Source organism: Egretta garzetta, unplaced genomic scaffold (genome assembly GCF_000687185.1).
Source record: "Egretta garzetta isolate BGI_Z169 unplaced genomic scaffold, ASM68718v1 scaffold215, whole genome shotgun sequence".
Classification (NCBI taxonomy): Eukaryota; Metazoa; Chordata; class Aves; order Pelecaniformes; family Ardeidae; genus Egretta; species Egretta garzetta.
Genome location: NW_009259719.1, coordinates 3003712 through 3016919, shown reverse-complemented (window position 1 = coordinate 3016919; position 13208 = coordinate 3003712). Strand labels below are relative to the sequence as shown.

General features: G+C 35.3%; 1 protein-coding gene across 15 annotated transcripts in view; it reads right to left on the bottom strand.

The window, feature by feature from the left end:
- Window positions 1–13208, bottom strand: part of DNAH12 (dynein axonemal heavy chain 12) — a 75293-nt gene that overhangs the window by 61120 nt on the left and 965 nt on the right. For 13 of the 15 annotated variants that reach the window (XR_004842070.1, XR_004842071.1, XM_035894777.1 and 10 more), the window contains exons 2-12: window positions 10975–11138; window positions 8324–8414; window positions 8015–8041; window positions 6962–7151; window positions 5564–5639; window positions 4561–4719; window positions 3622–3817; window positions 2317–2505; window positions 971–1121; window positions 770–861; window positions 323–501 (exon numbers count right to left, since the gene is read on the bottom strand). Coding sequence is in view for 13 of the 15 variants with exons in the window: in XM_035894777.1 (XP_035750670.1) it covers window positions 323–501; window positions 770–861; window positions 971–1121; window positions 2317–2505; window positions 3622–3817; window positions 4561–4719; window positions 5564–5639; window positions 6962–7151; window positions 8015–8041; window positions 8324–8414; window positions 10975–11138 (1514 nt within the window). In the remaining 2 variants the exon portion in view is untranslated. Of the gene's footprint in view, window positions 1–322; window positions 502–769; window positions 862–970; window positions 1122–2316; window positions 2506–3621; window positions 3818–4560; window positions 4720–5563; window positions 5640–6961; window positions 7152–8014; window positions 8042–8323; window positions 8415–10974; window positions 11139–13208 lie in introns of those variants that run through there. The other 2 variants (XM_035894781.1, XM_035894782.1) reach the window with 2 other exon arrangements.

Sequence of the window (13208 nt, the reverse complement as noted above, 5' to 3'; positions counted from 1 at the left end):
AACCTAGAGGTATCTGTCATGTAATAAGAGAATCTAACTAGTCTTTCCTTTGACAGTGCAGTACTACTTTGAAAGCCAGAGGAGTAATGAAGCCCTTTAATTTTTTAGTTCCTCTGTTATCTATGTCTATTAGTAAGTTCCCCTACTAGTTTTTGAGTCTAAAGCAGACGAAAAGAATACATCAGCTGGTGCAACTTGCATGAGATCACTAGTTAGCCAAGAGTCTTCATGGAACAGGAGTATGGTATATTTGCATTTCTTCTACGCATTTCTACTATGCATTTAACACATATACAATTCACAAGCAGAAAATTCTACTTACTTTTCATTTTCCTCTCTGTAATTCGCAACTATTCTGTCCATTAGCATTTTTGCAAAGGTGTTTGTGTTGCTAGCCAAACCTTGCTTTAAGTCCTCACAATTCAAACAGATCATAGGGAAATGAGCCACCGCTGGTAAACTCAAGATTTCCTTCTTAAGGGTGAAGAATTCATCTATGAACTTCAGAAAAACATTAGATTTTACACCTCAAAGCTGTTATTGAAATACTTGGCTACATGAATAAGTATTTCACATTGAAGAAAATAAATAATATTTTTTTCTATTTACCGCAGACTTCTAGTGAAAAAAACCCCACTTATCTTGTAGATTTTTAGGCAGTCAATATAATTTTTAGCTAAAGGCTAAGCACCCATTATCCTCTGTTCCCTTTTTATTATCGCTGTATGTATAGTAAAAATTATATATAAAATGTAGAATTAAAACTTACTGCAGTATATTCATCAAAACTGTGGTGTTCTGCTTCAAATCTTTCTATCTGTGCCTGTGCAGTTCCATCTACAAGCCAGCCATACTTTTCAACTACAATTCAATAATATTATATTAATATTATTATAATGCATACACTTTACAGTGAGTTACTTACTTCAAAGTAGTAACACACTTATTTAAACACTCTTCTATCACTCACCATAGTTTTCAAAATATTTCTTTGGACCTTCTAAGTTGTCTCTGATAGATTTTTGCAGTGTAGATGTGGCCCATACTATGACGTGATTAGGAAGCTCAGTGTCCAGAGTTGCAGTACCTCCCATTAGCCAAGAACGTACTGTCTGGATGTTCTATTAGAAGTGCAAGTTCTGATTATTTAAACTTAAAAAAACAATGTCAGGATACATATATTTTAAAAGTAAGTTGCAATCTGCAGGAGATACTGTATCAGAAAAGTATGACACCGTAATCATCACCAAGGCCAGGTGCTTCATACACACCTAGAATGACTCTTCCTGATTCAGAAAGTTTAACAGGAAACATATAAAATGGACAAAAAATAACTTTCCAATCTTACATAAAACTAAATTCTATCCTATGTGCAAACACACAAAACTGAACCCAAAATGCTTCTCTGAAAGTACCATCATGTATGATTACCCTGGTGGTATTTAAAAGACATGTAGATGTGGTGCTCAGGGACATGGCTTGGTGTTGGACTAGGCAGTGCTAGGTTAATGGTTGGACTTGATGATTTAAAGGCCTTTTCCAACATAAATGATTGCATGATTAAAGGCCAGTACTACATCCACAGGGATACATCTAAAGCCCCCAGAAAGGCTGTCTTCCCTGGAGTCACAGACTGGGTCTTAGGACATAAATCTTTAGATATTGTATATAGTAGTTGTTAGGGATTTGAGGCTTTTCTTTTTCTTAGAAAGAAGGGGAATATTAACTCTAATTTTCTTTGTCTGTCTCTGAGCATTTTAATGCAAGCTTATTGTAAATCATCACACATTTAATTAAGGTGCTAATTACATTTCTATGCAAAATGTTAGTTCACAGAAAGTATACACTGAAAAACTACTTGATTTTCAATGTTAAAAATACATAAATAAATTAGAACATGTGGTTACTTATACTTAAAGCACTCTCAGGTTTTCTAAACATAGCAAAGAAAACAAAAAGGTTATCATCTTCTACCTAATTTTCATGGGCAGGTTTTCAGCCTGACTTCTATTTAATGAACAAGCAGACATTTGTAGACATACACACAGATCTGCAGATTAAAATAGCAGACTAAAACAAATCAGTAGCAGGTGTAACAATTTTTTATGAACAAAGAATAATAAAATTATTTTCAGAGCCTGGAGTTCCACTGGGCATCAAGATTCATGATGTGACCTGCAGAATGCTCATGGGAAATAAATACCTTGAGCTGCATTCTGCTTCCCATTACCATGGTAGTCAGAGTCCTAAATTACTAGTATTTTCATGTACAGAGCAACTTAGCAGTTACACAATTAAATAAAGATAAAAGCACACCTGGAGAGTCTGTCCTATACGATTTACTACAAACAGAATTGCTTCTTCTAGGTCTTGCAAGCTTGGATAAAACTCCATTTTCTTTTCATCAAGAGTCAATTCCATCTTAAATAAAGGTAGACAATTTCTGTCTTCAGGGTCAAAATGTTTCACAAAAGCTTCAACCGTTCTTCTTAATAAATCTTTCAGCTAGGTAATAACATAGATCACCTATTAGTTGAAAGAACAGAAAGCCCCATTCCACTTTCCCATCATTCACTAAGCCAGAATTTCCATTCATTTTAGTACTTTTGGCCTGATTCATGGATATCTGAAGTAGTGGGAATTTTTCTAATGACTTCAGTGGGCATTAGTCCCAATCCTTAAAGGATGTAAACTAATGAACAAGTAAACCAACATTTCAGTAAAGCCCATGCATTTATTTTTGCTACAAAAGTACGTCTACTACTAATACATACTTTAAGTATTAATTAAATATCTGGAATGCATTTTCCTCTGACTTTTTTTTATATGACAATGATTTGGTTAGACTATTTTTCCATTATTTTTCTACAAAGTAAATACAGGTATAACCCTAAATATGACTGCCTTCTCAAACTGCTCAACATATATATACCCACTGATTATTATATTCCTAAATAAAACAATGTAAACAACAGATGCTTTAAGTTAACTGGAAGTTAAAGGGTTTTTCATTTTCAGTAAACTAAGAACTTCGAAATACAATTGTCTCAGTCTGAAATCAGTGATTTCATTTGAATGTTCTTGTTTTATTATTATTAGGAAATAAAACAATTGGAAAATGCTAACAAAAAAAATTAACTGAGAAACACTTCATATAACTACCACAGAAAAAAAATTGTATTTGAAAATTTTGCAGAACTCTAGCCACTTGCATACACATTGGCAGAGCTGGACTTTCAGTCTGTTTGTGTAGGTATGTTTGCTTTCAAGGGAGGGAGATCAGGTTTTGTTCATTTTGCTAATATGACATGTAATTGTAATGCCAAGATTGGTGATAGGAAGGGTCCCTGAGAACACTGAGATATTTCCTTCTTTAAGCTAATTATATTCTAATTGGTAGAATGAATACATTTTCTGGATCTAAAAAACTAGAAGTAGACAAGACCACGTATTTATTTTAAATGAGGGAAGTTAAAAATATTTAACACTTCGAATATTTACTGGGTTATATGCAACAGATGACTAACAATGATTAATTAAACAGGCTCCATATCATATAACATGCTGACTCATTAAAATTACCTAAATTTCACAGTAAGCTTAACACGGAAAGATTTTTACCTGATTAGACATAAGCGTAGCCACACAGTTATAAAAAGAGTCAACCTGATCCAGCTTTACACCATTCAATGACTGCTTCTGAGTAAAGAGACCAATAACTCTTTGATACCACATATTCAGTATCTTCTCTTCTGCTTTAGAACAGCTTAGAGAAACATCAGTCTTTAAAGATTCACAGTCAATTGGCCCTTTCAATCTAAAAAAGAAAGTTACAGGCAATTTTATAAAAAAAAAAATAAAAAATTTAAAACCCCATGAAGTAAAGTAACAGTAATCTATCCTGTATTACAAACCCATTCTTTTTAACAGAAAGCACAGTGGTAACCTAAGCATCACTTCTGTAAAATTAAATGAGGAAAAAAAAATACCTCAAACCCAGGGAATAAAGAACAGTTACCAGAAAAATAATGAGGAAAAAGATATTGAAAATTATCTTTTTTAAAGATTATGAAAATGAAAGGTTCCAAGATTAAAATAAAATTCAGCTGATGAAACCAGCAAGAAATCTGATCTTTACAGTTAGCCTAGAAATCCCTACAGATAGTAATACTACCAGAAGTCAATTTTTCAAATGCTACTTCAACCAGACTTTTATGGGGATCATGGCATTAAGACTGAATAAATAATTAGGAGACCTTTACAGAATTAAAGGCAAAACATAAATCAAAAGGGCTGATACCACCAGCAATTTAAGCACCAATAAAATATTTATACGTAACAGAAGTTAAATGTGTCATAGCACAAAGTAACCTACTCAAAGAACATTAAATGACATATTGAAGAAATTTATTATATAAAGTATAATACAGCGTATATTTAATTTATATAATTTATATTTATTATAATAAAATATATAATAAATAACAGAACTGAATAAGCTCTTGTTTACCAGCTTCAAAAACCCTATATGGGTTAATAATTCACCAAAATAGACTTTACCTGAAACTTGAGAAATCCACTATAAGAAAGGTAGAGAAAGCTGCATAACCAAAATCCAGTAGAGTTTTCATTGTGGGGTGGAGAACGTGCAAGTTGGAAAGGATTTGATTTTTGGCTTGGATAAAACTGTTATGCCACGGCCTAGAAAAGTCCAGGCCTCTGAAAAAAACCCACAACAAAACAAAACCCAAACAAACAAGCTCAAGCAATACTTGAATAAAACATTCTTACATATAAAAAGCAGTATTAAAAAGCTTATTCCCTAACATGAATAGTTACTTAAATGCCATACACATACCCTCAATATGATGCAGTGGAAGCCATAAAGATACTCTGTCTGATCAACCATATTTTATACTCCAGCGTATTTTCAGATTACCTGCTTTTCCTGAAGCTCTTTCAATGTAAACTTCTAATTTCACTAGCTGCTAACAGGAAGTATTTATCATCAATATTTAGATGGCACACATTGTGACGCTTCAGCAGATTGTGCAATTCAGATAATTATATCCTGTCTACCTGAATTCCTCTTCTATTTTGGACACAATAGCCTTTCCTTCCATCTCAAGGTTTCACCTCATAACACCAAAGTAATAGGAAACTGTGGCATTAGATGCAGTTTTAGCATGTTAAAGTACTGTACAACCCTGTTGTCTGCCAGTAAACCGTCCCCTACACACACACACACTTCATTCCAGAGGTGGCTGCAATGACTTTACTGCCTGGGTTCTCAGAGCCAGAAGTCTCATTTGCAGTCACTAGTGCTACTCCCTGTAACCATAACAACAGTAATAAAACACTGCCAGTGCTAAAACTTTGCAAAGCATTCAGATACAAGATGTTCTTACATTTGAAGATCCTCTACAGAGAGAAAAAATATGTCTTGTTAAGGGACTCCAGAATTAATATTGTGCTATAACTCTGTTCATGCAGCTCAACTAGAATTTCACTTGTGCAACTGTGGTTTTTGCCAGTGAGTTATCTGCTAACTTAATCCACTCACAGAGGTGATAAAGGCAAAGGTGCCTCCTCTTCATCTTCAAGTCCTTTTATGTCTGGTTTAATAAGAATGCTTCGCACTAGGAAAAATAAAATAAATCTATGAACATTAGAAGAAAATTAAGCCATATTCAATAGGCACTGTACTTCCTCCATCTTTCTCTAGGTTGAACCAAGCACATAGTAGGATGCAAAGGTAACTGTATCATCCAAATCTTCAAAACACACTGTCCCAAAGGTAACTCAAAATCACGGCTTCTGCTAAATATCTATACAGATTCAGGTAGCTTAATTCCAGTCTGTCCCCTATTCATGAAGGTTTTCAGGTAGATTAGTGTTTAAATAATTAAGTACTTTCTTCAGTAATTTCTTCACTGAGAGGATGGTTGGTCATTGGAACGGGCTCCCCAGGGAAGTGGTCACAGCACCGAGCCTGTCAGAGTTCAAGGAGCATCTGGATGATGCTCTTAGTTATATGGTTTAGTTCTAGATAGTCCTGTGAGGAGCAGGGAGTTGGACCTGGTGATCCTTATGGTGTCTTCCAACTTGAGATAGTCTATGATTAAGTATTTACGGCAATTTTGTTTAATATAATTATAGTGCGATACTACACTTATCCCACTGATGACATTATGAAGAAGTTAGTCCCATGTCAAATTGTGTATTTTTTAATCCGCATTTTTAAAAAGATCAGCCATCCACCAAAATATTGACATAATTTGGCTCAATTTTAAATACTGTAAATGTAAATAAAAAAGATGTGAATACAGGATTAAAAGGGAATACACTTTCAAAATTCCAGTTCATGACTCTCAAAGCTTAAAAATGGAAATGAGTTGTATGAGTGATATCTGAAAACAGCTAATTATCTTTGCAGGTTTTTATTGAGAGCTTCATCATGCATAAAAAGCAGTATCAGAAAACTTATGGATGTACTTTTGGATGAACAGCTTAAAAAAAGCTGCTGTTCATGAAGAGGGAAGAAAAAGAATTACTACTGTATAAAAAGTTTCTACTTTCTTTAGTAGAAAACAATGATACTTTCTTGCATCAAATTAACTAAACAGGTTAAAGACTTAATGAAATAAGGTCATCAGCCATCACCCTTGTTCTCATGAAGTCTACAGCTACCTTTGTCTTTGCTTGAATTTTGGCGGGTTAACTTTTTACTATTGCAAATAAAATCAGCAAGTTTTGCCTTACACTTTACGGCCAATACATGCTTGATGAGGCAGAAAAAGAGAAATCAGTGGTTAATTACAAAGATCATGCCTGGCTGAAAGAACAATCCACAAAAAAATATTTTCAGTGGGAGAACATGGAACAGCTTATTTTTTATATATATATATACACACACACATTAATATATTAATATCAGTATGGTGTAGTTTCTGGTACTTACCCATACATCTTCTCATGCTGATTTCATAATCCCTTATTACCTCCCCTAAAAGCTTTTCAGCTAACAGCTCTCTATCTTTGCCTTCCATAAGTGACTGTGGCACCAATGTAAGCATGGATGTTAGCCACTGCTGCTGAATGGGAACCACCGGATTACTCTGCACACACTTCTTCATAAAGAGATAGTTTGTCTGAAAGAACAATATTGTCAGAAGTCTAATAACTGGCTATGTAAATATTTTTGTGTTAGGCTGGACAATGAAGTCTCTTTTTATTCACTACTTCTTATACTTAAGGGCAGGCGACATAATCTTAATATTTTCAGCATTCGCTGACTAGTACACTAAAAGCTACTCTGTGGTCAGTAAAATGGTCTCCCTGTCTCAATGCTTAAATACAAAATATTGTACTTTTTAGTATGGCATTTTCCTTGGTTCAAGGTTCCTGTTATTGTTCTTTGGACAAATATCCATCTGGCAAAAAGGATGCACAAATAGGTTTGGGTTTTTTCCAAAGAAATAGGTATTTATGCTTTTCAGCAATAGCTTTGTTGTAAAACAAAAAGGGATCTGAATCTCTATAGTCTTCAGAATGAGTTTAGCTAACATTGGCTAGGAAAAATACTAATTTGAGTTTAAAGTGGCTCTCAGAGAGAAAGTCTTCTTTTAAAAGCTATACACAAATTCCAGGATTTGTACATGTTCTTCAAATCAGGTGAACAATGTCAAAGACTACCTTTTGTACAGGCTAAAGTATGATCTATGACTTCAATCTGAAACCTGTCAGCATTTTTTCTAAGTAATGAACTTTAACTAAATTTTAGATCAAAACTTAAATTACTGATGGACATACTTTCTGTAACAGAAAAATACCTTCTTTCTATTGGACCACAAGAAAAGATACCTATTTTTCTTCTGATTCCATTTTCCCCCAACAAGACTACTGAAAAAGGTTCCCCTGTTTAACCACCATTAATTCCACGTAACACACTCAACCCCTCTGAATAGAGACCATTGACTCTTCTACTCTAAAAAAGCAGAAGAATTTAACTCACTCTTTGTTGTTTTTGCTCACTGTTCATCTGTATAAAAAGGAACAGAAAATGATAATGTATTAAGAACATATAGAAAAATAATCAGAAATATAAAATTTAACAAATATTATTCCTAAATAAAGACTTTAATCTGTAGATATAGAGGTATCTATTTCAATGGGACTACCTGGCCATATAAAAACATTAATCAATTACTAAGGATTGAGATAAGCATCTTTAAGTAAATGCCAAGTAGTAAGATGCATAAATACCCCAATAACAAAGAACAAAACAGGCAACAGTTAAAATATTAAAGAAATACTTTCTCACAGTGGAAGGCAATTCCGGGATAGGAGGTACAGGATCTCTATGATATTGTTCTTCCATGGATACACGATAGACTTTTAAAGCTCGATCAATTCTAAAGTAAAACCATTGAGTCAGAAGTGCAGAAAAACTACAAATAATATATTAAAAATAATACTATCATTTTAATTGATGCAACATGGTTTTTCATGTTTACCAACTCTTTGATCACTAAAAGGGAAAGCTGCCTTTGCGTACTCTGTCTTCTGTTATACAAAGGAGACACATTTCTCTCGACCACAATCACAATATACACATACACATGCCTTGATTCACCTCATCTAATTGCCCAGTGCTCCTGTTAGGATTATATCTCTTAAAGCTGTATATTTTAAAGCCAGCTCTTTTACTGCCTGTGATTATAAATTGCTAAATAACCCAGAAAACTTCAAATGTTTAATGTTGGCATGTCCTGCTGACCTTACACATTAAAACATTTCAGTCCATCCTTTTGGGGTATGCTCTGTACATATCTTGCAAAGAGTATTGCAGCCTTACCTCAACATAACAGCTAAAAAATCCTAAATGGAAGTTAGATTGCCAATTTCAAGTATACACTCAGATCATTACTTCATGGGACCTTATTTGAAAGACAGTTCACTTTGTACAAAAATGTAACTTAACCAACGTTCCAGCAGAATATTCACTGTCTGTCAGATGGCTGGTCAGCAGTCATCTTCCTGCACAGTAAGTTATCGCTACATTAGTTGACAATTTCAGCATACTGAACACCTACATTCTAAAAACTGCACTCTGCTACTGCAGGTATTATTGAAAGGTCAGGATTTACTTCCCTAGAGCTAAAACTAAAAGACTTCTTGTTTGTTAGATTTGTATTATAATAGCCTTTAAACTATTAAAAGAAAGGAAACATCTTTCTCTATTTTTAACTTCTGTATAGATTAACTGGTTTCTTTAACTATTGTTGCTATCACTAAAAAAAAAAAAAAGAAAAAGAAAAAAGGCACCCCCCCACTTATCTTTGGCAGAAATCAGATTCCCGTCTGTGATCAATTCTTCTCAGACTTCAATCCTGCAACTTAAGTTTTATACCACTTTCTAGCTCCAGTGAAGCCAGCAATTTGGGATACATACAAGTATCTTTTGAGAAAAAAATAACCTGTAATACTTGGCCATTTAAAAATTTACCCACTGAAGTGGAACATCAATTGTATAGGAATTAATTAACTGGTTACTATCACCAAATCTAGTCACAGCAAAGGGAATCACTAAAAAACCCACACCAACAAAAATAAAATTATTGATATCAGTGACAATATTTAAAACGGGTTAAATTAAGACTGTATGTAGGTCTTTAATTTCCATTTCTTCTTCTGAAGGCCAAATCAATTTTTTTTACTGTGCTTTTTAATCCAATCAAATACCATTAGTTTTCCTTACCTTTTTAATCTTTCACATGAAAACGCAAGTTGCTATATATTTCATGTAATACTACTATAAGCAGTGCAACCTTAGCCCACATAATTTCAGCACAAGAAGGACATGGAACTGTTGGATTGGGTCCAGAGGAGGGCTACAAAAATGATCCGAAGGCTGGAGCACCTCTCCTATGAGGACAGGCTGCGGGGAGACCCAATTGTGCCCTTTCAGTACTTAAAGGGAGCCTATAGGAAAGATGGGGAAAATCTTTTTGGAGGGACAGCTGTGACAGGACAAGGGGTAATGGTTTTAAACTGAAGCAGGGTAGGTTTAGACTGGATATAAGGAAGAAATTCTTTACAATGAGGGTGGTGAAACACTGGAACAGGTTGCCCAGAGAGGTAGTGGAGGCCCCATCCCTGGAAGCATTCAAGACCAGGTTGGACGGGGCTCTGAGCAACCTGATCTAGTTAGCGGTGTCCCTGCTCACTGCAGGGGGGTTGGACTAGATGACCTCTAGGGGTCCCTTCCAACCCAAAACATTCTATGATTGTATGAATCTATAATCTCTAGGGATTCTTCAGTAAATTCATGAAAATATTGTTGATACTTCAGGAATAAATTTTTATCAAAATAATAAAATAAAAAAAGAACTTATTTCTCTTTTAGACCTACAACAATTCCTTGAAAGCAGCCTTTTCCTATTGTCTTTCCTCCTTTGCAAACACAAATCTTCAAAGACAATTTTATGTGAATTACCAATTGTCTTTGCAGCCGTGCTCCTCTGGCAGTGACACAGATCACTAAGCTCAGCAGCAAATGCATTAAGATAGTGACAAAGCCTGTTAGAAGTAGACCCACGTTTAGATCATTCACACAAAAGCAAGCAAGTAATCCAGACTTCGATTCTCTTTGAAAAAGATTTTCATAAAGAGAAAGGGTTGCTTTCAGTCTGTCATAAACAACATTCAAAATGTGAAAGTCACTTTCTCCTCACAACTCACCCCAACATATATACCTCAAGCAGATTTTAAGTGCTGTAAAAGAAAAAACATCAGAGATTCCATCAAATGTTCTTCTATTATTAATGATTTTAGATGGAAAGTGTTCAGCACTGCAATACTGACATCAAAACCCTCTAAAATTAACAAACGCCATTATTATTTCTCAGATGTAAAATGTGTAATGTTTCTTTCATTTTAATTTCAACATTTCTTGAATTACATGAAACTCACAGTAACTGATTAAGCATCTTTTGCTGTTCATTGCATCTTCGGTATGCCAGTAGTTTATTCTGTATTGGTGACGTATCAGATACGACTGATGAAGGTAAAACAGTGGGAAGAAATAAAGTTCTCAAAGTCTTTTTATTGGAAGGCACTCCATCTGAGTGTGGCATCTAAAACCATAAGAAAACCAAGATTCTAGAATACAATTAATTCTGTCCAGAAAGCAGTTTAACAGATGCATGTATTACGTTGAATGTATATAAGATGTAAAATGAGGTAGCCTCAGGGATTTCCACAACCTAGATATGCAAGTTTAGCTTTCAGAAAACTGAAGAATACTGTATATGCTAAGATGGCAAAGTTCAATGGAAAGCGTATACATACAAAGTCTGCAATAGTAAAAAACGATGGTACAGTTCTATTAACTCAAGATTAGCATATTGCATAAAAGTTCTATTACAAATCTCTTTAGGTGCTAATCTAGCAGCTGTACACAGCACAGAAGACACCAGAAAAACAGCCATTAACACACACACACACACACACACCCCCGCCTAGGCTGACTGCAGCAGGCCGGCCCTGATGTAGGCACGTTCCCAGTACTGATGGGGCCTGAGACAGCACTGCTGTTCCTGTGGCTTCAGTAGGTGACCACCTACTCCTTTCTTGACTGGTCACTAAAAAAAAGAAAAAATTACTGCCTCATTAAGTCCACCCATGCTAGATAACATAGAACAAATTCGGACAAGGGTGGCCTCTAAAGTTCTAAGGAAAAAAAAATGCCCCAAAGCACCCTTGATAATTGGTATTACTGTAAAGATAAAGCTGCAGCAAATTTTCAAATATGAGATCCTAGAATTCTACAGAAGTGAGAGGCAGTCTTTAAAGGAAAAGAAACACAATCGTAATGACATCCACACAGACTTATAGCTTAACAATAACATCAAAGCAAAATGATGAGAAAGTTATTTAGACTCTATCCCACTGTTAGAGACAGAAGAAGTGCAGGAAATTATCAAGAACATATTTTGATAAAAACAACACCCTATTATTCTTTTCATATTTTTTCAAGGAAAAAAATAATTAAGCATATTGTCTGTGTGCAAAGTAGTCATTAAAAGTTCTATTCCATACATGGAAAGGTTAAGAAACTCTATGATCACTGTAAAAGCAGTGTAAAATTGAAGACTCTTCAGAAATAATTTTGTGATATTGAAAGTCTTGGGGTGAACTTAACACGCTGCTTGAGAACTCTATTTTGCATATAAACATATATTCCATCAACTAACCCTAGTGATAGGGTTTTATATATTTACTTAAGGCAGAGTAGGGCACAATTTAATTTCAACTGCCTGTCTGGAAATGAACTACTGGAATGAGTGCCTCTGTAAATACCAGGCCGGTGCTTTACAGTACTTTAATCTTTTAAGCTGCAACAATTCTGAGCTCTCTAGATAATATTCACTTACAGTATGCCAAGGTGTGCAACTTCAGAAGCAAGGCTAAATTGAGCAAAGACTAAACTGAGATTACTCAAACAAAAGAAGCAAGCAAGGTGTTAATGTGGCTGAGGGGATGTGGCTAAATCGTGGTTTATGGATGCAGATTGCCCGTGAAAAGGCTTGTAATTTGGTGGGATGGATATGCTAAGCAGATGGGCGTTTTGGTTGTGACCACAGGTGTGGGTAGTTGGGCTGTGCAACAGGAAAAGCAGAGACAGGTATGGGTTTGAAATAGGAATCCTAGTTTGGGGGTGGGAGGAAGATGTGGAGCAGGTAATTGGGTAAGCATGGTTAAAGATATTTGACAACCAAAGTTTGATAATCACCATGTATAAAGACAGAAAAACAGAAAAAAGAAGGCAAAGAAAGAAAAAACCCCACCACTGTGTGAGTAGCTTCAGGTTCACTAAAAGACTGTCCTTCTATGGCAGCTTAAGTCTTGCTTGTGGCTGAGTATGGCTATCACAAAACATTCAGGGTAGGGTTCCCCTGGAAACATGATGCATAAACTCACAACTGCATTGCAACAGGTTCTCACAGGGGAGCAGAAAGCCAAAGCTACCTCCTGAATTAGTGTCCTAGAAATCAATTAAAACGGGTGGCGGTGGAGGAATGAAAAGAAATAAATCTCAGCTGAAGACAACCGAGACGTCATTACGTTCTCCAGGCGCTCCCTCATCCCAGCAGGGTCCGGGAACACAGCCCTGTTGGTGGGAAGTGCAGCACCAGCCCCTGCAG